This window comes from Papio anubis, chromosome 8 (genome assembly GCF_008728515.1).
Source record: "Papio anubis isolate 15944 chromosome 8, Panubis1.0, whole genome shotgun sequence".
Classification (NCBI taxonomy): domain Eukaryota; kingdom Metazoa; phylum Chordata; class Mammalia; order Primates; family Cercopithecidae; genus Papio; species Papio anubis.
Window position 1 is genome coordinate 104598883 of NC_044983.1, and position 26186 is coordinate 104625068.

General features: G+C 37.2%; 1 protein-coding gene across 2 annotated transcripts in view; it reads right to left on the reverse strand.

Moving 5' to 3' along the window:
* NUDCD1 (NudC domain containing 1) overlaps positions 1–26186 on the reverse strand; it is a 91131-nt gene that overhangs the window by 34919 nt on the left and 30026 nt on the right. For both annotated transcript variants that reach the window (XM_003903073.4, XM_017962232.3), the window contains exons 3-6: positions 19275–19460; positions 16280–16460; positions 12387–12569; positions 3613–3817 (exon numbers count right to left, since the gene is read on the reverse strand). In XM_003903073.4, the coding sequence (XP_003903122.2) occupies positions 3613–3817; positions 12387–12569; positions 16280–16460; positions 19275–19460 (755 nt within the window). The remainder of the gene's footprint in view (positions 1–3612; positions 3818–12386; positions 12570–16279; positions 16461–19274; positions 19461–26186) is intronic.

The window sequence follows — 26186 nt, forward strand, 5'->3', positions numbered from 1 at the left end:
AGAGTTGATACAATCTGTTATAATTTCCAAACCATCACTAATTTGCACAGCTAATCAGTGTACCCTTCTTGTAAGACTGCATTTATATGTTTTAAAACTAGTATTGTATGCTACCATCCAAGCAAAAAAAGCCCACACAATGCCAAACATAATAAATTACAGATTAGTTAAAAAGTGAGACAACAGTAACTTTTGAAAATGAGAGGTACGAATAATTTACTCAAGTACAGAAAATCGTGCGTTTTTAAACCAACAATACCACCTACACCACGTTGTAATTATCTTTTTTAAACACAAAATAATAATCAAACACCTCAAATTTAATGGAAAAATAATACTGATCTATGTTGATGCACTGAATGCTGAACTACTTACATGAAGTCAAGCTATTCCCCTAGACCTTTGCTGGGTTACCGTGTGATGACTTACATTTAACAATACGTTCTAGTTGGTTTGCCAATTTGTAAATGTGACTCACATACACATAAACATAATTAAATAGAGTATGTGGAGATACAAAATACTTTTAAAAGAACCTTTCAAGCAATTATTTTTGATGTATTAAAAAGTGTAACAAAATCACCAAATGTCTTCATTAATGAAATGTAAGATACCTGCTTTTACAACTCCAAACTTTCTATGAGCTAGATATATTTGTCTTAGATGCTCATGATTGAGACTTGTATCAGATTCACATGGATCATATACTACTAATTAAGAACTATACTTTGTGTAAAAACACCTAAGTTATCCTCTATGTAACATCAACTTCAAGCACAAGATTTAGGTCATATTTTAAATCAACCATTTCTCATTTCTGACCAAATCTGACGATTTAAAAAATTAACTGCCTAACTCTATTCATTAATCCATCACTGAATTTAATAATTACTAAGACTTGATTTAAATTAAAAGAAAATAATTTTATTAATCCAAATAATTGGGGAATAAATTGCCTGGAATAATAGATTTGCAAAATGGCACAGTAGTGGGGGGCAAAGGATTAGAGTTTTATAAGACACTTAACTTTGTCTTTTTTAAAAAGATAGTTTTGCTCCCTTAATTCAGGTATAATTTATAAATAAAATTTACAGATTTTAAGTGTAGAATTTACTGAGTTTGACAAATGCATACACCTTTGTAATCCAATGAGGATACTGAATTATTTCCACCATACAGGCAGTTCCCGTGACCTTTCTCCAGTCAATCTCCCTACACCCTATAGATAACAAGTGTTTTGATTTGTATCACCATAGATTAGTTTTGCCAGTTCTAGAACTCCATATGTGGAATCATACAGTACGATTTTTTGTCTTTGGCTTCTTTCACTCACATGTTTTTAATTCATTCATATTGCTTTTTATTTATTGCTAGCACTTTATGACAGAGTAGCATTTCATTGTATGAATATACCACACGTACTTATTCATTCACCTTTTCAGTAACACTAGAGATGTTTCCAGTTTCTGGCTTTTATAAGTGTGCCTGCTCTGAATATATGTTTGCAAATTTGTTTTGGCTTTGTTTTGTTTTTTAATATATATTTTCAGATGGGCATGGTGGCTCACACCTGCAATCCTAGCGCTTTGGGAGGTCGAGGCAGGCAGATCCCTTGAGGTCAGGAGTTTGAGACCAGTCTGAGCAACATGGCAAAACCCCATCTCTACAAAAAAATCACAAAAATTAGCTAAGTGACTGTGCCACTGCACTCCAACCTGGGCAACAGGGTGACACCCTGTCTCAGAAAAAACAAAAAATTATTTACATTCATTTATTTTGGTTAAACATCAAGGAGTAGAATTGTTAGATTAAAAATCAGCATATGTTTAACTTGATAAGAAACTACTAAACAGTCTGCCAAAGTGATTGTATTATTATTTTACACTTGCACCAGACACGAATGAGTTGCTGGTGCCCCACATCCTTGCCAACGTTTGATACTGTCAGTCTTCAAAGTTTTAGTCATGTATTGGTGTCTCACTCTAGTTTTAATTTTCCTAATGTCTAATGATAATTACCTTTTGACAGGCATACTAGCTGTTCAAGCTGTTCACATATCTTCTATTGTGACAGGTCTATTCAAATAATTTGACCATTTAAAAAAATTGGCTTCTTTTTATTATGAATTTGTAAGGCTTCCTTATACACTAAGAATGAAAGCCCTTTGTTTAAGATGAGTACTGTGAATATTTTTTCCCAGTCCATGGCTTACCTTTTAGTTTTCTTAATGATATCTTTAGAAGAACAAAAATTTTTAATTTTGCCATGCAGAAAATGCCTGTTTTGATGAAGTTTAACTTATGTATTTCTTTTTTTTGGAGACGGAGTTTCTCTCTTATTGCTCAGGATGGAGAGCAATGGCCCGGTCTCAGTAACCTCTGCCTCCCGGGCTCAAGCAATTCTCCTGTCTCAGCCTCTGAAGTAGTTGGGATCACAGGCACCCGCTACCACGCCCAGCTAATTTTTCTGTTTTTAGTAGAGACGGGGTTTCACCATGTTAGTCAGGCTGGTCTCGAACTCCTGACCTCAGGCAATCCACCCGCCTCAGCCTCCTAAAGTGCTGGGATTACAGGCATGAGCCACTGTGCCTGACCACTTACGTATTTCTTTTATGGCTTTGTGTACTGAACACACAATTCACAAAAGAAATGTAAATGGAGAATTTACATAAGAAAAAATTACAATTTACAAAGAAATATTAATTATTCCGCTTTTAGAAATTTATCCTTCATATATACTTCTACACATGTGAAATAATATGTATATACACAGACATTATTGAAAACAACCTAAATTAACACAATAGAGGATTCATTGTCTAAAATGATGGTGCAGTTGATAGAATAAAATACCATGTCATAAAAGAGAATTTAATAATTTTTATATATTCATTATGGAAAGATCCCTAAGATTTATCATTGCAAGTGAACAAAACCAAGATGTATAAGTGTGTAAAGTATGTGTTAAAAACCTTTTTGCTGTTGTTAGACACAGGATTTTCTCTTTTTGCCTACTCTGGTCACAAACTCCTGGCCTCAAGCAATCCTCCTACCTCAGCATCCCAAACGTTGAGATTAGAGGCATGAGCCACTGCAGCTAGCTGCCAAAAGTAGTTTTCCTTAAAGAAAAGAAAAATGTATGTCTGGTGCTTGAATGTATGCAAAATGTATCAACACTGATTGTGAGTGGGAGGATGGGTGACCCATAGGCTTGTGTTGGAGGTAGACTTCTCACTCTATATCCTTTTGTATATTTTAAATTTTAAAGAATGGAAATACATTATCAAGCCAGCAAATTAAAGTTAAAAAAATTATTTCTATTAAAAAGTTTGAAAAAGTGCAATTTAAAATAAATAGCCATTTTCAACTATGATTATTATTGTATCCAGAGCTGGTAAAACAAAGCACTACCATATTCTCCAAGTGATAATTATGCTATTATCTTTAATTTCAACTAGAAACATGCTCTTTGACACAGTAATTCTATTTTTAATGTATCTTAAGAAAAGTAACCAGTAATACAGGCAGAACTATTGTATTAATCTCTGATGTATCCACTGTGGAAAGAGTAAAAAGAAAAAAAGATAATAGAATATTAAAATTATAAAAATACCTATTACTCTCTTTAATTATCCATGTACTGCTTTCATGATCAATGGATGAATAGAGTTTTCCTTCTAAAAACTGGTGATCCTTCAGTACAATGTTGATGTGATCAGGCAAAAACTGTACTTGAATGTCCTCCTTAGTACTGTCCTCTGGAAGCCTTATCGTTACTGTCAAATCATCTTCAGTCTGTTGCCAGTAATACAGAGGTTCTATTGGGAAAAGAAAAATGCATCATGTGATAAGAAATTAGAGAAAACATACACACTCATAAAACCTATCTAAAAGAATTTTAGTATATTTACTAGTGATTATCTCACAAAATGTAATTATAAACAAATATGCACAGATCTCTTTGAGGAATTTTCACTCACAGATTTGTAGTAATTAACATGAAAATTTCCCCTTCCAGACTCACCTAATGCTTGAGGAGATAAAGCACTCATAAAATACTAATGATAGCAATCCTTTATCCTCATTTCTTCCCTCTCTCCCTCCCTTCATCCCTCTTTCACTCCTTCCCTTAAACACACACACACACACACACACACACACACACACACACACACACACACACAGAGTGACTCCTTAGTTCAAAAGAACACAAAATATGTAACCCAGAAAAGCTAGCAAAGTGGTTACATAATAATATCTCAATGGATAGCTTCTGCCAGATCATGGGAATGGAAGGATGTGCAAAATCGCATGCACTTTTAGTATAAATTAAAGGCCATACTACCCCAACCCTTCCTGTGCATACATCACAGTGCAGCAGGGCCCTCTCCACTCCACATCTAAGCAGACCTCCAGGCATTCAAAGCACCTCCTTGCCCAGACTGGCAGCCTGAACTGCCCCACGTTTCCTATGCGTAGATCTGGTGTAGGGGGGCCCTCTCTGCTTCACACTCAGGCAGACCTTCAGGCATTCAAAGCACCTGTTTGCCTGTTTCAACAGCCTGAGTTAACCTACATTTCCTGTGCAGAGATTTTCATACAGAGTGGCCCTCTCTGCTCCCTGCCCAGGCAGAGCTCCAGGCACCTGTAGCTCTCCTAAATTAGGACTTCATGCCATCTCCCGAACCCTGTCCAGAGAACGTGGGGCTGGGGGTGTTTCTTAGGCACGCCTGTGGGCATTTAGTGGCTGCCAGGTAGATTCTCCCTCAGCGCTGGTGCCCACACCTGCCACAGGGGGATCTGTAGGCAGATCTGCCCAGTCTCATCCTGCCCATCTTGGCACCCAATCCCCAGGGCTGAGCAGAGAGCTCAGACAACTGTGCAATCCAAGAATCAGCCCATTGCCTGAGGCAACAGAAAGTTCTCCTAGTAAACAAGGATTAAGTATATACCCAGCTGCACTGGCTGCAATTGGCTGTTACTAATAAGCACCATCTACCGGTTTGTAGGTTAAACTGCATAGCCCAATATACAACCTGCCAACACAAGTGCATAGGGCTATGGAAGGAAAGCCCAAAGACCCTACTCAGCATTCTCTACAGTCACACCCCCAAGAGAAGGAAAGAGAAAGAAAAAAAAAAAATATATATATATATATACACACACACACACACACACACATATATATATATAAAAAATAAGGAAAGAAAGAAAAAAGAATCCTACCTGCACAAAAATATTATAAAAATTAGAAGTGCCAAGATCTCTAGATAAGAAACCAGAAAACCAAATACCGCATGTTCTCACTCATAAGTGGGAATTGAACAATGAGAACACATGGACACAGGGAGGGGAACATCACACACCAGTGTTGTCGGCGTGTGGAGGGCTAGGGGAGGGATAGCATTACGAGAAATACCTAATGTCAATGACGGGTTGATGAGTGCAGCAAATTACCATGGCAGGTGTATACCTATATAACAAACCTGCACGTTCTGCACATGTATCCCAGAACTTAAAGTATAATACAAAAAAATTAAAAAAAAAAAAAAAAAAAGAAACCTGTGCAAGAATTGTGGCACCATAAAAAAATCTGAATGTAGTGACACAACACAAAATATCACTAGCTCTCTAGAAATGGTCCTTAACCAAAATAGAAACTCAGAAATAAGAGACAAAGAATTCAAAGCATGGATTGCAAGGAAGCTCAACAAGATCTAAGACAAGGTTGAAAATCAATACAAAGAAACTTCCAAAGCAATCCAAGAAATGAAGGAAGAGATAAACATCTTTAAAATAAATCAATACAAACTTCTGGAATTGAAAAACTCACTTATGGAATTTCCAAATACAGTTGAAAGCTTTATCAACAGATTGGACCAAGCAGAAGAAAGAATTTCAGAACTTGAAGGCCAGTCTTTCAAACTAGCCTAGCTAGACAAAAATAAAGAAAAAAAGAATTTTAAAAAATGAACAAAGTCTCTTAGAAATATGAAATTATGTAAAGTAACCAAACCTATGAACTACTGGCATTCCAGAGAAGAAACACTAAACAAACTGAAAAACATATTTGAGGGAATAATTCAGAAAATTTCCCTAATCCTGCTAGAGAGGTAGACATCCAGGTATAAGAAATCAAGAGAACACCTGAGAAATACTATACAAAATGAAGATCACCAAGGCATATAGCACGAGACTGTCCAAGGTCAACACTAAAGAAAAAACCTTAAAGTCACCTAGAGAAAAGAGATTACAAACAAGGGAACCCCATTAGGCTAACAGCAGACTTCTCAGCAGAAACCTCACAAGCTAGGAGAGATTGAGGGCCTATTTGCAGAATTTTTAAAGAAATTCCAACCAAGAATTTCATACCCACTAAACTAAGCTTCATGAGTGAAAGAGAAACAAAATCTTTTCCAGGCAAGCAAGCGCTAAGAGAATTAGTTACCACTACACCAGCCTTAACAAGAGATCTTTAAGGAAGTTCTAAACAGGGAAACAGAAGAACAATATCTGCTACCACAACAACACAAGGACAGAGTCACAGTCCCTGTAAAGCAACTGCACGATAGAAACTACGAAGCAACCAGTAACAACTTCATGATAGAATCAAAACTTCACATAAGAATATTAACCTTAAATGTAAATGATCAAAACATCCCGCTTGAAAGGCACAGAGTGGAAAGTTGGAGTTAAAAAAAAAAAAAAACAAGGCCCACCTGCATTTTACAAGAGACTCATCAGACACATAATGACACTCACAGGTTCAAAGTAAAGGGCTGGAGAAAAAACTGCTATGCAAATGGCAAACAAAAAGGGCAGGGGTCGCTGTTCTTACATCAGATAAAACATACTTTAAACCAACAAAGGTAAAAAAGGATAAAGGGCATTACATAATAATAAAGGGTTTAATTCAATGAGAAGACTGAACTATCCCAAATATCTGGGTGTTCAACATTGGAGCACCCAGATACATAAAACAAGTACTTCTAGACCTATGGAAAGACTTAGCCACAAGACAATAGTGGGGAACTTCAACATACCACTCACAGCATCCCACAGATCATCAAGGTAGAAAACTGAAGAAAAATTATGGACTTAAATTTGACACTTGATCTAACAGACATCTACAGAAGACCCCACCCATCAACCACAGAATATAAATCCTACTCATCTGCACACAGAACATACTCCAAGATCACTCATACGCTCAGCCATAAAGCAAGTCTCAATAAATTATAAAAAATGAAATCATACCAATCATACTCTAAGATCAGAGTGGAATAATAAAAAGAAGATCTCTCTAAAATCACACAATATCATGGAAATTATCTGGGATGCAGCAAAAGCAGTGTTAAGAGGAAAGTGCTATGTATCTACCTCAAAAAGTTAGAAAAATCTCAAATTAATGATCTAATATCACACCCAGAAGAACAAAAAAAAAAAACCAAATTAACACCAAAACTAGCAAAAGAAAAGAAATAACTAAAATCAAAGCAGAATGGAATGAAATTGAGACCCAAATATCCAAAGAATCCATGAGACCAAAAGTTGTTTTTTTTTTTGAAAGGATAAACAAGATCAATAGGCTGTTAGCTAGATTAACAAAGAGAAGATGCAAATAAACACAGTCAGAAATGAAAAGGTAATTACAACCAATTCCACAGAAATACAAAAAAAATCCAGAGACTATTATGAACCCCTGTATTACCCAAACTAGAAAATTCAGAGAAAATGGATAAATTCCTAGAAAACAATCTCCCAAGATTGAATCAGAAAGAAACTGAAACCTTGAGCAGACCAATATCAAGTTCCAAAATTCAATCAGTCATAAAAAATCTATCAACCAAAGAAAGCCCTGGGCAGATGGATTCACATCCAAATTCTACTAGACATACAAGGAAAAGCCGGTACCAATTCTACTGAAACTATTCCAAAAAAATCGAGGAGGAAAAACTCCTCCCCAACTCACTCTATGAAGGCAGCATTACCTTGATACCAAAACCAGGCAAAGACACACATACAAATAAAAATTACAGGTCACTATCCCTGATGAACACAGATGCAAAAATGTTCATCAAAATACTAGCAAGCTGAATCCAACAGCACATCAAAAACTTAATTGACTATGATCGAGTAGGCTTCCTTCCTGGGGATGCAAGGTTAGTTTAACATATGCAAATCAATAAATGTGATTCACTACATAAACAGAATTAAAAATGAAAATCATAGGAATACCTCAATAGATGAAGAATAAGTGTTCAATAAAATTCCACATCCCTTCATTTTACAAATCCTCAAGAAACTAGGCATCAAAAAAACATACTTCAAAATAACAAGAGCCACCTACGACAAACTCACAGCCAACATCATACTGAAGAGGCGAAAACGAAGCATTCCTCTTGATAACTGAAACAAAACAAGGATGCCTACTCTCAACAGCTCTTATTCAACATAGTCCTGGAAGTACTAACCAGAGCAATCAGGCAAAAGAAATAAATAAAAGGTATCCAATTAGGAAAAGTCAAACTTTGCAGATGATATAATTCTATACCTAGAAAATCCTAAAGATTCCACCAAAAGCCTCCTGGAACTGACAAATGGCTTCAGTAAAGTTTCAGAATACAAAATCAATGTGTGAAAACCAGTAGCATTTCTACAAACCAATAATGTTCAAGCTGAGAGCCAAATCAAGAACACAATCCCATTTACTGTAGCTGCCAATAATAATAATCATAATCATAATAATAAAATACCTAGGAATTCATCTAACAAGGAGGTGAAAGATCTCTGCAAGGAGAATTACAAAGCACTGCTGAAAGAAATAACAGATGACACAGATAACTGGAAAAACATTCCAAGTTAATGGGTTGGAAGAATCAATATCGTTAAAATGTCCATACTGCTCAAAACAGTCTACAGATTAAATGCTATTCCTATCAAACTGCCAATATTATTTCACAGAACTAGAAAAAACTATTCTAAAATTCATATGGATCCAAAAAAGAGCCCAAATAGCCAAAGCCATCCTAAGCAAAAAGAACAAATCCAGAGGCATCACGTTAACTGACCTCGGAGTATACTACAGGGCTACAATAACCAAAAAGGGTACAAAAACAGATACACAGACCAGTGGACCAAGAAATAAAGCCACACACCTATACTCATCTGATAATCTTTGATAAAGGCAGCAAAAACAAGCAATAGGGAAAGGAGTCCCTATTCAATAAGGGTGCTGGGATAGCTGGCTAGCCATATGCAGAAAAATGAAACTGGTTCCCTACCTCTCACCATATACAAAAATTAACTCAAGAAGAACTGAAGATTTAAATGTAAGACCTCAGACTGCAAGAATCTTAGGAGAAAACCTAGGAAACACCATTGTGGACACTGGCCTTGAAAATGAATTATGACTAAGTACTCAAAAGTAATTTCAACAGCAAAAAAACTGACAAATGGTACCTCATTAAATGAAAGACTTCCTCCACAGAAAAAGAAACTATGAGTAAACAAATTATAGAATCAGAGAAAATATTTGCAACTATGCACCCAACAAAAGTCTAATATCAAGGCTCTATAAGGAACTTAAACAACTGAACAAGCAAAGAACAAATAACTCCATTAAAAAATAGGCAAAAGACATGAACAGTACTTCGCAAAACAAGACATACAAATGGCCAACATGCAAAAATACTCATCACTAATCATCAGCACTATCAAAACTACAGGGATAGTATAATCTCACACCAGTCAGAATGGTTATTAATAAAAAGTCAAAAAACAACACATGCTGATAAGGCTGTGGAGAAAAGAGAATGCTGATACACTATTGGTGGGAATGTCAATTAATTCAGCCCCTGTGGAAAGCAGTTTGAAGATCTCTCAAAGAACTTAAAACAGAACTACAGTTCAACCCTGTAATCTCAACACTGGGTGTATATATATATATATAAATAAGTAATTTTTTTGCCAAAAAGACACATGGGTTTGTATGTTCATCACAGCACTATTCACCACAGTAAAGACATGGAATCAACATAGGTGGCCATCAACAGCAGACTGAAAAAAACAATGTGGCACATATACACCATGGAATACTACACAGCCAGGTAAAAGAACAAAATCATGTCCTTTGCAGAAACATGAATATAGCAAGTTGCCATAATCCTATGCAGATTAGTGCAGGAACAGAAAACCAAACACCACATGATCTCACTTATAAGTGTGAGCTAAACACTGGGTACTCATGGACATAAAGATGGCAACAACACACACTACGGACTACTAGAGGGGCTAGAAAGGGTTGAAAAAATAACTGTTGGGTACTATGCTCAGTACCTGGGTGACAGGATCAATCGTACCCCAAATCTCAGCACCATGCAAATACACCCAGGTAAAACAACATTCACATGTACTCCCTGAATCTAAAATAAAAGTTGAAATTTTAAAAATGTATTAATTAATTAAAGGCCATGGATGTAGACTAAAGGGAAAGTCACAATTTTTTAATCACCTCCCCACTGTATACATTGTTGAATGTATACAAACACCGAAATAATTTTCTCAATTATTGGTTTCTTTGAGTACCTTTCTATGCCTTTAGAGATTGTGTTTTAGGTCTTTAAAAACATATTATTAAAATGCCAAACAGCCAATAGATAATACCAGCCTTCCTGAAGTTAACAGAAAGGAAACCAGTATACATGCCAATCAATGACCAAACTACCTATAATTTTTAAAAATTACAACACTTTTCCTTTATTACTGTGAAAATCCTATGACAAAATAAACAATGAATTTGGGGGGAAGTCAAGATATAGCATGAGATGTTATCAGGAAAAACAATACCTATGGTAGTAATTTAAACACATGTGTCCCACTTAGGCTTCAATCTCTCTTGGAACTACATGGTTCCAAGTTATCTGGGCAGAATGGATCCAAAGATTAAGGCATTCATTCTACTCCCTCACAATTGCTTACCAAAGGAATTCTAAAGACACATGATCTAGAGAAATAAATAGCTATTCTGGCTAAGCTTTAGATGAGGTTAGCATCCTAATTAGACAGAATAGTAACATTTATTCAGGAAAGGATCTTAGAGATAATCTAACAAAAAACGAATCCCATATGAGGAAACGAAGGTGTTAAAAGTCTAAAGGCCTACTAAGTTCAAGATTTGTATTCAGAGGTGCATATATTTATAAACTCTGTGGAAAATATTTTTCAATTATACACTACATTAATATTCTCAAATATTTTTCAAATAATTCATTTTTTAAGGCATCCAAAAAGAGTAAACCTAGGTTGCTCTGCTTATGGAGTAGCCATTCTTTTATTTCCTTACTTTCTTAATCAACGTGATTTCACTTAAAAAGATAAAACCAATTTTTTAAAATAATTAACTTAACAAAAAAGGTAGATTCAAAGAAAAATATGTATAATTATTAAATATTGTAAAAATCTCTGTTAAGTAAAATATACTATTCTCTGGCTATGAACATCAGAAATATGAACAGTAATTATTACAGAGGAATGTTCTCTTGAATAGTTTTAAAAGAGTGTCTGTTCTTTATTTACAAATACAAATTTCTTCTGAAGTTTCTTGTTAGTCTTATCTTTTTTTTTTTTTTTTGAGACAGAGTCTCACTGTCGCCCAAGCTGGAGTGCAGTGGCACAATCTCGGCTCACGGCAACCTCTGCCTCCTGGGTTCAAGCGATTCTCCTGCCTCAGCCTCCCAAGTAGCTGGCACTACAGTTGCCTGGGACCGTGCCCAAATTTTTTTTTTGTATTTTTAGTAGAGATGCGGTTTCATCTTGTTAGCCAGAATGGTCTCGATCTCCCGACCTTGTGATCCGCCCGCCTAGGCCTCCCAAAGTGCTGGGATTACAGGCGTGAGCCACTGTGTCTGGCCAGTCTTTTCATGCTAAAACATAACCTTTATGCATTCATTCAACATTGATAAAATTATGTGATTCTGCCCTCAAGGAACTTACTTTCAGTTTAGTATAAAAGGTAAGAACAGGTAGGTTAGCTTAATTTATTTTTAAAAATTAGTATCTTCAATATTACACTATTAATACCATCAATACTAATAGCAAATAGACATTATTTATTTATTTGATAATTATTTATTAAGCATCTAATCAAGAAAGTTAATAAACGATTTTTTAAAAAAACATTTTGGTAATAACAAAATGATCAAATTAAACCAGTTCATTCACACTATTACGGTGGTATACCTTCCAAAAGACTTCTGGAAAATATATGAGAAAATAAAGAAAAAATTATGCATTTATCTTGCCCACGTAGAACTATTAACTGGGAAAACAAAAGACAAATATATGTTTACGCAAATACAAACAAGCACTTTTAAGAATAAAAATTACCTTTGATTTTCTCTGACATGTCTTCATCCATATTTTCTTCAAGATCTTGACCAGCCTGAACAAATGTGAAAGACTTGTAGGATACAATCATTAGACCATTTCCATCGGGCTCAATAGCAGCATAATGTGGCACTGACTTTCCACAGAGAATATCACGCTTAATAATTTCATATTTTTTCTTATCTGTAAGAAAAAGTATTTTAGAACAAAACATTACAAATAAAAACTATTATCAAAATATTCTGATACTTAAATATTGATTTTAATTATAATTAAATACTTTTAATGTACTATTAAAAGGTATACTATTAAGAGTCTTTTCATAAGGTAAACAATTTACAACCTAATTTTCTGTAAATAAGTCCCTATTTTAAAATGCTGGGTCTGGTGAAATTTATTCCTGATTGTCCTGTCCAATGTGGTAGTCACTGGCCACAAGTGGCTACTTAAAATTAAGCAAAATTTAAATTCCTCAGTCGCACTAGCCACATTTTAATTGCTCAACAGCTACACATGGCTAGTAGTTACTGCAGTGAATGGTACACATATAAGACATGTCCATCTTGGAGAAATCTCTATTAGACAGCAGTGCCCCAGAACTCCAACATGACTGGCTTACTTGGAATAACAGCTTCTGTATGACCTACCAGTCCTTGACTAAAGCCTGTCTGCCTTCTCAGCAGGTATGTGATAAGCATCTTCTGAAAAGTCACAAATTGAGGACAAGGGAAAACATGCAGTGTGGACTATTTTTCTGCCTGCTCTAACTCCTGATAAGGGGCATTTTAACAATGAAATAAATTTATAGCAGAAATAATTTTACCCACTCAAGACATTTATCTATATGCTTATAATTAAACATAAATTAGTGCTACTTTTAAGATATAAACAATTAACTGTATTCCAAAAGTTTCTGACAAATTGAATTTATTTTCCTATAAAGACAGTAATTTTCTGCTTTAAAAAGTACTCAAATATTTTAGCTGACTCCATACTTTTACCTATACTGTTACTCTTTAAAGTGGGTTGTACTTGTAGGCTTCATACTGAGTAGTCAAAAATCACAACTCAATGTCATATTATTATGAGTTTTTACATAATAATACCATCTGTTCTAAAATATCTCATTGTTTTTACTCAAAATCCTCACCTACATTCACACATTCAATTCACACATATTTAAGGACAGGCTTGTAATTTAATGAATTAACAAAACTCCTACACTTCCCCTATAGATACATGCAGGGCCAAAAGTCCTACTTGACTTTAAAGATCCAAACACAGACATTACATATTTCTAGGGTGGCCTTTCCCAACATGCATGGGACAGAAAGGAATAGGAATTCTAAAAAACTGGATTCCATGGTTAAATATGTGGAGAAATGCTAGGTTAAAATTAAGCATAAATTTTTTTGTTTGTTTGAGACAGGGCCTTGCTCTGTTGCCCAAGCTAAAATGCAGTGGCACGATCACAGCTCACTGTAGCCTCAAACTCCCAGGCTCAAGCAATCCTCCCACCTCAGCATCCAGAGTAGCTGGGACTATAGGTGCACACCACCATGCCAAGCTAATGTTTTTGTAATTTTTGTACAGACAGGGCCTCACTATGTTGCCCAGACTGGTCTCAAACTCCTGGGCTCAAGTGATCCGCCTGCTTTGACCTCCCAAAGTGCTGAGATTACAGGTATGAGCCTCTGCATCTAGCCTAAAATTTTTACTCACAATTTTTAGCAACTTTAATATGCTTAATGTGTAATGGAGTTATTTTATGCCCACATTTTCAAACTTATGTGACCATAAATATAATTTATGAAATGTTTCATTCAAAATAGTTTACAAAAACACAGTTCTGTTAATTAAAAAGAAAAAGAAAAAGAAAAAAATCATATTAGTAATAGTCTGGGAGAGAAGGAACAAGATATAAAAGAAAGATAAAGGGAACAATAAAGAGAATTAATGATTCTACAACTACAATCTTGGGAGAAAAAAGGTTAGTCTCAATGTATCTGTCCAGTTGAGGCAAAGAAATGAAGACAAAGGGGATGGAGAAGATAGAGCTGGAGCAGAGTACTGCTATGTTCTGAGGCAATTTGATGAGTTACCACAGACTGAGAAAAAGATGTTACAGAAGCAAGTGTCTTGGAGAAAGGAGGAGGAATATGCATGACAGTGTCTCCTGTAAGATTCTGAATTATATACCTTAAAAAAATTAAGGTTTCCATTATCTAAAGCAGGGGTTCTGCAAACTAGGACCCTTGAGTCAAAGCTGAATCTAGGTCTACTTTTGTATGGCCTGTGAGCTAAGCATGAATTTTATATTTTTAAATTGTTAAAATGGTAATATTTAAAGAATATTTAAATATATGTCAAAAAAAATAAAATTCAAATTTCAATGTCCATAAAGTATGACTGGAACACAGCTATACTCATTCATTTATATATTGTCTATGGCTGCTTTTGCCCTGTGTCAGCATACTCGGATAGCTGTGACATAGATCTTATGGTTACCAACTGGGACTTCAAAAAAGTTTTCTAATATCTAATTTAAAGTTTAAAGTTACTGTGTTCCTCCAGAGATAAAACTACAACACCAAAAAGAACTAATAAATTATATTGAATACTTCAAAGAATAAATCTAGGAGACTTACTCAGTTTATTTATAAACTATTTTGAGATATCTATTAGATAGATAGACAGACAGACAGACAGTTGTTTGTTTTAGAATAAAAGGCAAAACCCTCTTAGGAAACAACTGCTAATGTCTTTATTGAATTGCAAACTAGTAGCTATGGTAAAGAAATATTTTTCTATAGTGATGAGTGATAATTTAATTTATATTAACTTACTCATAAATGAGTCAGCTAATAAAAACTACTGAGAAAAAGAGCATAGAGTCATTATGGAAACAAGCACTCTCAGTACTCAACTACGATTAAAAAGAAAACATTCAATGAGTCAGTAGGAACTAAGCAAAGACAAAGAGCTTTCCTAATACCACTAAAAAAAATCCTAATTAATTCATGAGATTGTAATCTTTAAAGTCAAGTTAGAAGCTTGACAGACAGCTTCAAACAGACCAAGGTTCAGGACTATTCTAAACATGGGAGCACAGTAACAGTTTTCTTTTTTTTTTTTTTTTTTTTGAGACGTCGCCCAGGCTGGAGTGCAGTGGCGCGATCTCGGCTCACTGCAAGCTCCGCCTCCCGGGTTCACGCCATTGTCCAGCCTCAGCCTCCTGAGTAGCTGGGGCTATAGGCGCCCACCACTACGCCCGGCTAATTTTTTGTATTTTTAGTAGAGACGGGGTTTCACTGTGGTCTCGATCTCCTGACCTTGTGATCCGCCCGCCTCGGCCTCCCAAAGTGCTGGGATTACAGGCGTGAGCCACCGCGCCCGGCCTAGTAACAGTTTTCTTAAATGTAGAAACAAATGACGAAGTTCAATTAGATTTAAAAGAAATCATACTTGTAATTTAATGAAATAAAGACATTCATTTCCAAGTAAGTATTTATATTTATTTATATTTAAATTATACTATAATTTATTAACTTACATTTAGTATTAGGTATAAATTTTTGTGTATCACACATATATATGCATATATTTTTGTATATATTAAAAATATACCTGTTAAATTATTCAAAACTTATATAACAATGTCTTCTTTTATATAAAACGCATAATTGGCTGTGGAAGCACACTGTATTTTTTTTCTATAAAATATACCTGAGGAAAAAACTACCTATACATATTCATTCCACCAGTGGTGGCAGGTGCCAGAATTGTAACACAATGCCCAAGAAAAAGCAAACAGCATTTACAGGGACAGTTCTGCGTTTCAAAATCTACTAAATAATGGCAACTAGTAGAGAGAGATTCAGATTTTGTTTTACCTTTATTTTTCTTACTGATAGTGACCCACTCCAGAGAAACATAGAAACCACTTCCTTTCATATCCAATTCCTCTTTCTCTATTCGAAGAAGTAGGGTAGCTATAGAACGTTCTTCAGCATTTAGCAATGAGATACTGTGAATTATGATAAAAGGATCCCCAAGTTCTTCATTAAACATAATCTACAAAACAAAATTAGACACACAAAAATGTGTACATAATTACATGAACACAGATAGCACAGAGGGAATACATAAGTTTCTGGTGATTCAACAGTTACTCTGGACACTATTTATTACAAGAAATTTAAAAAGAGAAAGGCCTTTACATAAAGACTGCGAGTTTAGATAATGTTCCCTGAGGACAGAACTTTTAAGAAAATATTTATTTGTGTAAGAAAAAACTGATCATTAGTCTTGGCTACCTTGCTTCCTCTTAGTTTCCAGATACTGTATATGAGTGTGCATGTGTGTACGCTTTTTTCCTGTTTGTTTATTCTCTAGAAGTTTACAAAGGCAAGAGTCAAAAACATTGAAGAATAAATCACCAAAACATGTTTCTTCTCAAAAACAAAAAAGCCTATTAGCATTTAAGAATAAGTTAATAAACTCTATTTAAAATATAATCCTAAAGTGTTTTTTGAAAAGCAAAAAAGCATCATATAAAAACACACAAAATCTTACCTAAGCATCATACAGAAACACACAAAATCTTATCAAATTCTTTCTTATACCACAAACACAAGATCTCAACTACTATTATATTTTTAAGAGTAAATACAAAATAAAGAACGTTTTAAGGCTGCTTCCTAAACAAGATTTCCAAATAAAATATGGACAGTTGAGAAAAAGCCTAACTGAAAAAAAAGGTGGTTTAAAAAACAAAAACAAAAACAAAAAACCCTATACCTGGAATCCCCACATATCTACTCCTACTTGAAAACTTACAAAGAAAAGTGTGCTTTAATGTCATCAACTTCCCTATGTATTTGAACATCTGCCAAAATCATTCAAGTAGTGGGCCTTCAGAATCCGTTCTTAAGATTTCCATAAACTGAAAAAGCAAAAACTTAAAAAAAAAATCCTTAAATACTCAAAACAGAGATGACAGATGAAGGCAGGTTTTTATTGGTTGATTGGGTTTTGCTTTTGTTTGGGGAACAGTGGAAACAAAAGGGAAGAACAGAAAATGACAAGTTTTGGCAGGAACAAGTAGCTAGTTTATTGTTTCTTTTTTTCTTTCTAGTATGAGTGAAAGGAACTGGAATGAAACCAAAAGAGTAGATGGCATACTTTTAAAAATTGTTAGGCTGATGTTTCTAGTTTTCTGAACAAGCTCAGCATCTAAATTGTGATACCGCAGATACACAGCACTTCCATGGTATTAGAGGCAATACATTTGGAAAGCAAGCTGTCTCCTTTAATTTCTCTTTTTAAACTTCAGTAATCGCCACTACTACCCTTGGCCCCCTTTCCCCTTACCATGCTCCATAATCACTTCCACTTTCAGCTTCTTCTCTTTTACACTAATTACCCTAAAGTTCTAAAACCCTCCTAAATTGTTTCTTAAAAGTGACTAATATAACACAGTATCCCTCCCACCTCCATTAATGCCCAAGTCTCCTCCCTCTCCTACCAGTACTTAGTCAAAACTATTATCAGCTGAAAACATCTGCTAAGGGAGCTTATCTCATTAGGGCAGTATACACTAAAGAAGCCACAGGTATATTTAAGTTTTTAATTTATTTAAAAGATATTATTGAAGTCCTAATACATGCCAAGGGGATATACAAAACAAAACCAAAAGAAGTATAAGTTCATATAAAATAATGTGTGGTATTATTTTTAAGATGAAAGTGAGCCAAGTAGGTTTGTCTTGTTCAAAATCTACAGAATCCATACAGCTCAATACCATATAAATTCCCACTCTATCTCTCCTGTCCATTATTCTCAAAATACCTTCCAACTGTTTCAGGTAGCTGTGCTACATACCACATTACTTCTGTTTTTCAGAAAAATTAAAGTTGTTACTAAAGGCCAAAACAGAAATTGTCACAGTATCCAATGAATATTTGAAACTGTGAATGCAACAGGCTCTTGTAAATAGGCTACTGCTGTTCTGGTTATTTACTGTGTATTTTGAACATACTATAATTTGGTAGTATAACCTTTAGTATAACTTAGTAAGGTAGGTAAACTATTTGGTTCTAAGACCTCCCTGGTTTTTTTCAAGTAACTAAAGCCTGGTCTTTGCAGGCATCTGTTGGTCAGATGAAATTATTTTATAAGATATAAATATATTAAGCTCGCATCTCTTTACCCAGAACTAAAGGCTACCTGCTGAGATTCAGACAGTAGCAATATTACAATACACTTATTAGCATAACTCAAAGGAGCTGAAGCAGTAAACTAAATCTTTTGATTATCTGCTTGGCATCATTTTCTTCTACTTTTAAAAACTGTAGTTCTAAAGAAATTAATTCCTTATTTATTACTATTAAAACCCCAACCTACCCTTTAGATTTATATCTAAATTTTTAAATTAAAGTAAAAATGTTGTCTTGGAAATTGGCATGTAACTATATATTTATATCATATATTTTTCTAAATAGAGAATATTCTGGTAATTTGACCACTATTTGACCAATGTAAACATCCCAGCAAATCTAACATAATGGTAGAGGAGAAAAACATCTCTTCAAAAACGAAGAGGCAATGTCAACGCTTAGTGAAGTACTCTACGCATATAAAATAACTGCTGAAAAATGAATGCAATTCTTGACAACTGCACTGACTCCAGATCAAAACAGGAATGGTTAATGTAACAGTTTGTGAAAAATATACATTTTATAATTTAGTTAAAAAGAGATCCAAAACATTATATATCAAACAACAGATGACATGTAAACCATCCTTGAAAAGTGTCATTTTAAAATAAGTCGGGTGTAATTTACATATACTTTCTGGACTTTGCATAAGTCTCAAACAAACCCTCACCTCCCATTTTTCAGAAGCGCTATTTCCACGTTCACCTGTTCCAATGACATATAATCTTCCAGTTCCATCCGACAAGGTAACCCAGGTAGAAGATGTGAAATGGATAGATGCACAAAGACGGTTGTCACATGCTGTCAAATCTGTAGGAAGTCGAAACACCTCTCGTGGTTTTCCTAAGGCAGTGTCCTAAAAAGAAGACCAAACATTATACATACATTAATCTCTTCCTCTTCACTGATCCACACAAACACAAAATAAATATCTGCAGTGTGGTGGTTTCTCTCCTTTTTAAGAGTTGGAGTCTAATTCCTTTTCCTTTGAGTGTGAACTGTCCTACTGATTAACTTTTAACAAAAATACATAGATGTGACAGATGGTATGTGACTTCAAGAACTAGGTCATAAAAGACTACACTTTCTACCTCACTCTCTCTCGGATCGCACATTCTGAGGGAGGCTAGCTACCATGCTATGAATACGCTTAAGGTAGCCCCATGAACAGACCCACATGGGGAGGAAATGACCGCTCTTGCCAACAATAAGCATTCCATGAGTTAATCATTTCGAAAATGTATGCTTTAGCCCTAGTCAAGGCTTCGGATGACTGCAGCCCTGGCTATCATTTTGGCTATAAACTCATGAAAAAATCATGAACCAGACCACCCACCTGAACTACTCCCTGATTTCTGACCATAGAAACTGATACGATAAATGGTTATTGTTTCAAGTCACTAAGTTTTGAAGTTGTCGTATAATGACAGAAAACTAATACAATGCAGTAATCTAGTTTTCATTCTCTTTATTTTAGAGTTAAAGATCAGTATTTTTAACTTACTAGTTAGAAATACCACATCATGTTCAAAAGAGACAACAGTCTGCAGTATGAAAACACTACATTTAGCCTACTACGAATCTACGTTTTTGTTAACAAATTTTAATTGGGTCTATGTACTTATAATGTAAAGCTATGAGTTGCTGCTAGGGTTTGAATGTTGTATCCTCCCCAAAAGCTGAGTTAAAACCTAATCACCAAAGTGATGTTACTAGAAGTTAGGACCTCTAGTCATTAGGGCTCCACACTGGTGACTGGGAATAAGTAACCTTAGAGAAGGGACCGAAAGAGGGAGTTTGTCTCTTTTTCCCCCTCTGCCTTCTGTCATGTGAGGGCATATTATGCCTCCTTTCTGGAGAATGCAATGTTCAAGGCATCATCTTGGAAGCAAAGACTGAATCCTTACTAGATACCAAACCTGCCAGTACCTGGATCTTAGAATTCTCAGCTTCCAGAACTCAGAGAAATAAATTTCTGTTCTTTATAAATTACCAATTCTCAGGTATTTTGTTACAGTAGCACAAATGGACTACAACAGTTACATCATTAAAATGTTTCACAAGAGAATACATTTTTAAAGGTCTATAATTCAGAAAATAAACTTCCTCTCATATACCAAACTGCACTCAAATTCAACCATTTGTTTTTGTTGCTGAACTCTACAAGTTTTTCTATAGGAGAAAAGTAATCCTTTATATCCATATTTCATTCCCTGCTCCTAGAACTTAGATCTATATATGTTATAATATTTAAATAAACTGTATACAATGTCCTTACTAGCCACAAAATTTTTGGTGACTCATTTTTTCTTTCTAAAGCACCTAATTTAGCTTTCTCCAAAACACCACCTTTCCTTCCTTTCATATTTCACTGCTTTACATAAATTAAATTAATACACAATGGCAAGCTGAGTTCACATTAAGTTTGCAGAATGATCAAATCTGAGTATCAGTGATCTAAAACCACAAGCAAGAAACAGAATCATACTAGTATAGTACTAGGTAGCCTATTAGTAGTAAACATTAAGCTTACTGTGATCTTCCATCAGTATGTTTTACAGAGAGAATAGAGACTATCAATTAACCCATTCAGTATGTTAAGTGGAGGTCAATTAAGATAAATTTTACTGTAGGTCACATCATTTAGAGGATGATGTGGTATTTCCAGTTAGTGAAAAAAAAAGAAAATAGACTAGTCCACAAATGCTACTGGGACACCAGAGAACTTCTGGGAAAAATTAAACTTATTCTCTCCCTCATACCATAAACGAAAACACGCCATATTCCAGTAGATCAAGTGTCTAAATGTGGTAAAGGAAAAGGAAAATAATACTGTTTTTATAATCTCAGGATGGAAAAAGTCTTTCTACATGTAAATAAAAGACATGTAGAAGGAAGGGAGATAAATATAACTCAGGGCTAATATGTATAACATAAAAAGAGCCCTTAAAACTTAACAAGAAACATGATTATTTAAAATGTTTAGGGAGATGGGCAGATCATGGCAGACAGGAGGCAGGACTAGATTACAGCTCCAACTCTGATGGACAGAGCAGCCTGTGGAGCCTCACATCATGATGTTTTGCTCCAGAATGACTGCAGGAATAAATCAGGAAAGGCGAGAGAACCCACAGACCCTCTGAAGGAAGTGGATTGCTCCTGCAGGACCCAGGAGACACCCCAAATACTGTTAGTACCCAAACTGTGGAAGTGGGAAAGAGAGATCCCTCAAACACACACCCCCACTATGGAACCTGAAGGTCTAGGTTACGGGAGAAAATTCTGACCTTACCTGGAACTGAGTCAACTGAGAGAGCTGAGCAAAATACAGGGGTAGAGAAAGCAGCAGGGAAAGCCCTGTGAGCTTGCTGGGTTCCCTAATAAACCATTTCTGCCTGTCCTCACAGGGGTCCTTCGGGAGGGCGGCCAGAGGCACCGGGGAAAGGCCACAGGGAAACGGAATCGCCAGCTGAATTTTGTAACATTTTGAACTGATGGAGAAGTCTCCTGGAAAAGTCTGCTTCCCAGAATTCAGGGAAGGGCATGAATCTGGTGGGCAGACTCCACAGGCGGGTGAAGAAGGAAAGCCATATTTGCTTTAGCAGCTGGGAAACGGGTAGCTGGAACAAGTTCTCAGTCCTGCTTGCCCACTGCCTGGAAACAGACTTGGTGTTGTTGGCAGGGGCATGGTGGGAGTGACACAGGCCCCTCGGATTGCATGGGAGTTTGGTGAGACCTGTGACTGCCTGCTTTCCCCCACTTCCCTGACAATCTGCATGACTCAGCAGAGGCAGCCATAATCCTCCTAGGAGCGTAACTCCATTGACCTGGAAACCTCACCCCCTTTTCGCACAGCTCTTCCTGAACACGCCCAAGAAGAGCCTGAGCTCAGACACACCTAGCCCTGTCCCCACCCAGTGGTCTTTCCCTACCCGCCTTGGGAACTCTAGACAAAAGGCATATACTCTTGGGAGTTCTACAGTCCCCATCCACTGTTTGTTCCTCCCCATACTACCACAGCTGATGCTCTCTGGAAAGTACCACCTCCTGACGGGGAGTCAACCAGCACAAAAATAGTGCATTAAATCACCAAACCTAAGAACTCTCAGAGTCCATTTCACCCCGCTGACACCTCCACAGGGACAGGTGCTGGTATCCATGGCTGAGAGACCCACAAATGGTACACAACACAGGACTCCATGCAGACAACCCCAGTACCAGCCTGGAGCCTGGTAGACTTGCTGGGTGGCTAAAGCCAGAAGAGAGATAACCATCACTCCAGCTCAGCTCTCAGGAGGACACATCCATAGGAAAAGGGGGAGACTACTACATCAAGGGAACACCCCATGGGACAAAAGAATCTGACAACAGCCTTGAGCCCTTGACTTTCCTTCTGACAGAGGCTACCGAAAGGAGAAAGGACCAGAAAATCAAGTCTGGTAATATGACAAAACAAGGTTCTTTAACACCCCCCGAAAATCACAGTGGATCACCAGCAATGAATCCAAACCCAGAATAAATCCCTGATTTACCTGAAAAAGAATTCAGGAGGTCAGTTATTAAGCTAATCAGGGAGGCACCAGAGAAAGGCAAAGCCCAACATAAGGAAATAAAAAAAATGATACAAGAAGTGAAAGGGGAAATATTGGATGAAATAGCATAAATAAAAAACAATCAAAACTTTAGGAAACAATGGACACACTTATATACAAAATGCTCTGTAAAGTCTCAGCTATAGAATCAAACAAGTAGAAGAAAGAAATTCAGAGCTCGAAGACAAGGTCTTTGAATTAACCCAATCCAACAAGGACAAAAGAAAAATAATAAGAAAATATGAACAACGCCTCCAAGAAGTCTGGGATTATGTTAAATGACCAAACCTAAGAATAATCGGCATTCCTGTGAAAGAAGAGAAATCTGAAAGTTAGGTAAACATATTTGGGGGAATAATCAAGGAAAACTTCCCCGGCCTTGCTAGATACCTAGACATCCAAATACAAGAAGCACAAAGAATATCTGCGAAATTCACTGCAAAAGGATCATTGCCTAGGCACAAGCTATCTAAAGCTAAGACGAAGGAAAGAATCTTAAGAGCTGTGAGACAAAAGAACCAAGTAACCTATAAAGAAAAACCTGTCAGATTAACAGATTTGTCAGCAGAAGCCCTACAAGCTAGAAAGCATTAGCGCACTATCTTCAGTCTTCTCAAACAAAACAATTAACAGGCAAGAATTGTGTATCCAGTGAAACAAAGCTTCATATGTGAAGGAAAGATACAGTCTTTTTCAGACAAACAAATGCTGAGAGAATTCACCACTACCAAGCCACTGTCAGGCCTCTGAGCCCAAGCTAAGCCATCATATCCCTATGACCTGTATGTATACATCCAGATGGCCTGAAGCAACTAAAGATCCACAAAAGAAGTGAAAATAGTCCTAACTGATGACATTCCACCATTGTGATTTGTTCCTGCCCCACCCTAACTGATATTCTCCCTGGCCCTTAAGAAGGTACTTTGTAATAGTCTCCCCTCCTGGCCCCCGCCCCCCTGCCCTTAACAAGGTACTTTGTAATATTCTCCCCCACCCTTAAGAAGGTACTTTGTAATATTCTCTCTGCCCTTAAGAATGTACTTCCTATGCCTATCCCAAACCTATAAGAACTAATGATAATCCCACCACCCTTTGCTGACTCCTTTTTCGGACTCAGCCCGCCTGCACCCAGGTGAAATAAACAGCTTTGTTGCTCACACAAAGCCTGTTTGGTGGTCTCTTTACAGAGATGTGCATGACATTTGGTGCTGAAGACCCAGGACAGGAGGACTCCTTTGGGAGACCAGTCCCCTGTCCTCGCCCTCACTCCGTGAGGAGATCCACCTACCACCTCGGGTCCCCAGACCAATCAGCCCAAGGAATATCTCACCAATTTCAAATCAGGTAAGCGGTCTTTTCACTCTCTTCTCCAGTCTCTCTTGCTACCCGTCAATCTCAATCTCCCTCTTTTGCTACCCTTCAATCTCCCTGTCCTTCCAATTCCAGCTCTTTTTCCTCTCTAGTAGAGACAAAGGAGACACATTTTATCCATGGACCCAAAACTCTGGCGCCGGTCACAGACTCAGGAAGACAGCCTTCCCTTGGTGTTTAATCACTGCAGGACGCCTGCCTGATCATTCACCCACACTCCATTGGTGTCTGATCACTGTGGGGACGCCTGCCTTGGTCATTCACCCACATTCCCTTGGTGGCAAGTCAATTGCAGGGATGCCTGCTTTGGCTGCTCACCCACATTGCAGGCCAGGGCTGCTCCCAACCTCCCTTCTCCATGTCTCTACCTTCTCTTTTCTCTGGGCTTGCCTCCTTCACTATGGGCAACCTTCCACCCTCCTTCCTCCTCCTTCTCCCTTAGCCTGTGTTCTCAAAAACTTAAAACCTCTTCAACTCACACCTGACCTAAAACCTAAGCGTCTTATTTTCTTCTGCAACACCGCTTGGCCCCAGTACAAACTTGACAATGATTCTAAATAGCCAGAAAACGGCACTTTTGATTCCTCCATCCTACAAGATCTAGATAATTCTTGTCATAAAATGGGCAAATGGTCTGAGGTGCCTGACGTCCAGGCATTCTTTTACACATCGGTCCCTTTCTAATCTCTGCTCCCAATGAGACTCGCCCCAAATCTTTCTTCTTTCTCTCCTGTCTGTTCCTTCAGTCTCCACCCCAAGCTCTGAGTCCTGTGAATCCTTCTTTTCTACAGAGCCATCTGACCTCTCCCCTCCTTCCCAGGCTGCCCCTCGCCAGGCTGAGCCAGGTCCCAACTCTTCTTCAGCCTCTGCTCCCCGACCCTATAACCCTCCTATTACCTCCCTTCCTCACACCCAGTCTGGCTTACAGTTTCCCTCTGTGACTAGCCCTCTCCCACCTGCTCAACAATTTCCTCTTAGAGAGGTGGCTGGAGCTGAAGGCATAGCCAAGGTTAATAATGCTCCTCTTTCTTTATCAGAACTCTCCCAAATCAGTTAGCTTTTAGGCTCGTTTTCATCAAATATGAAAACCCAGTCCAGTCCATGGCCCGTTTGGCAACAACCCTTAGACGCTTTACTGCCCTAGGCCCAGAGGGGCGAGAGGGCTATCTTATTCTCAATATGCATTTTATTACCCAACCCGCTCCCTACATTAAAAAAAGCTCCAAAAATTAGATTCTGGCCATCAACCCCACAACAGGACTTAACTGACCTCACCTTCAATGTGTACAATAGAGAAGAGTTGCAATTACTTGCCTCCGCTGTGAAAGAAACCCCAGCCACATCTCCAGCACACAAGAATTTCAAAACGCCTAAACTGCAGGGGCCAGGCATTCCTCCAGGATCACCTCCCCAAGGATCTTGCTTCAAGTGCCGGAAATCTGGCCACTGGGCCAAGGAATGCCCGCAGCCTGGGATTCCTCCTAAACCGTGTCCCATCTGTGCAGGACCTCACTGGAAATCGGACTGTCCAACTTGCCCAGCAGCCACTCCCAGAGCCCCTGGAACTCTGGACCAAGGCTCTCTGACTGACGGCTTCCCAGATCTTCTTGGCTTAGCGG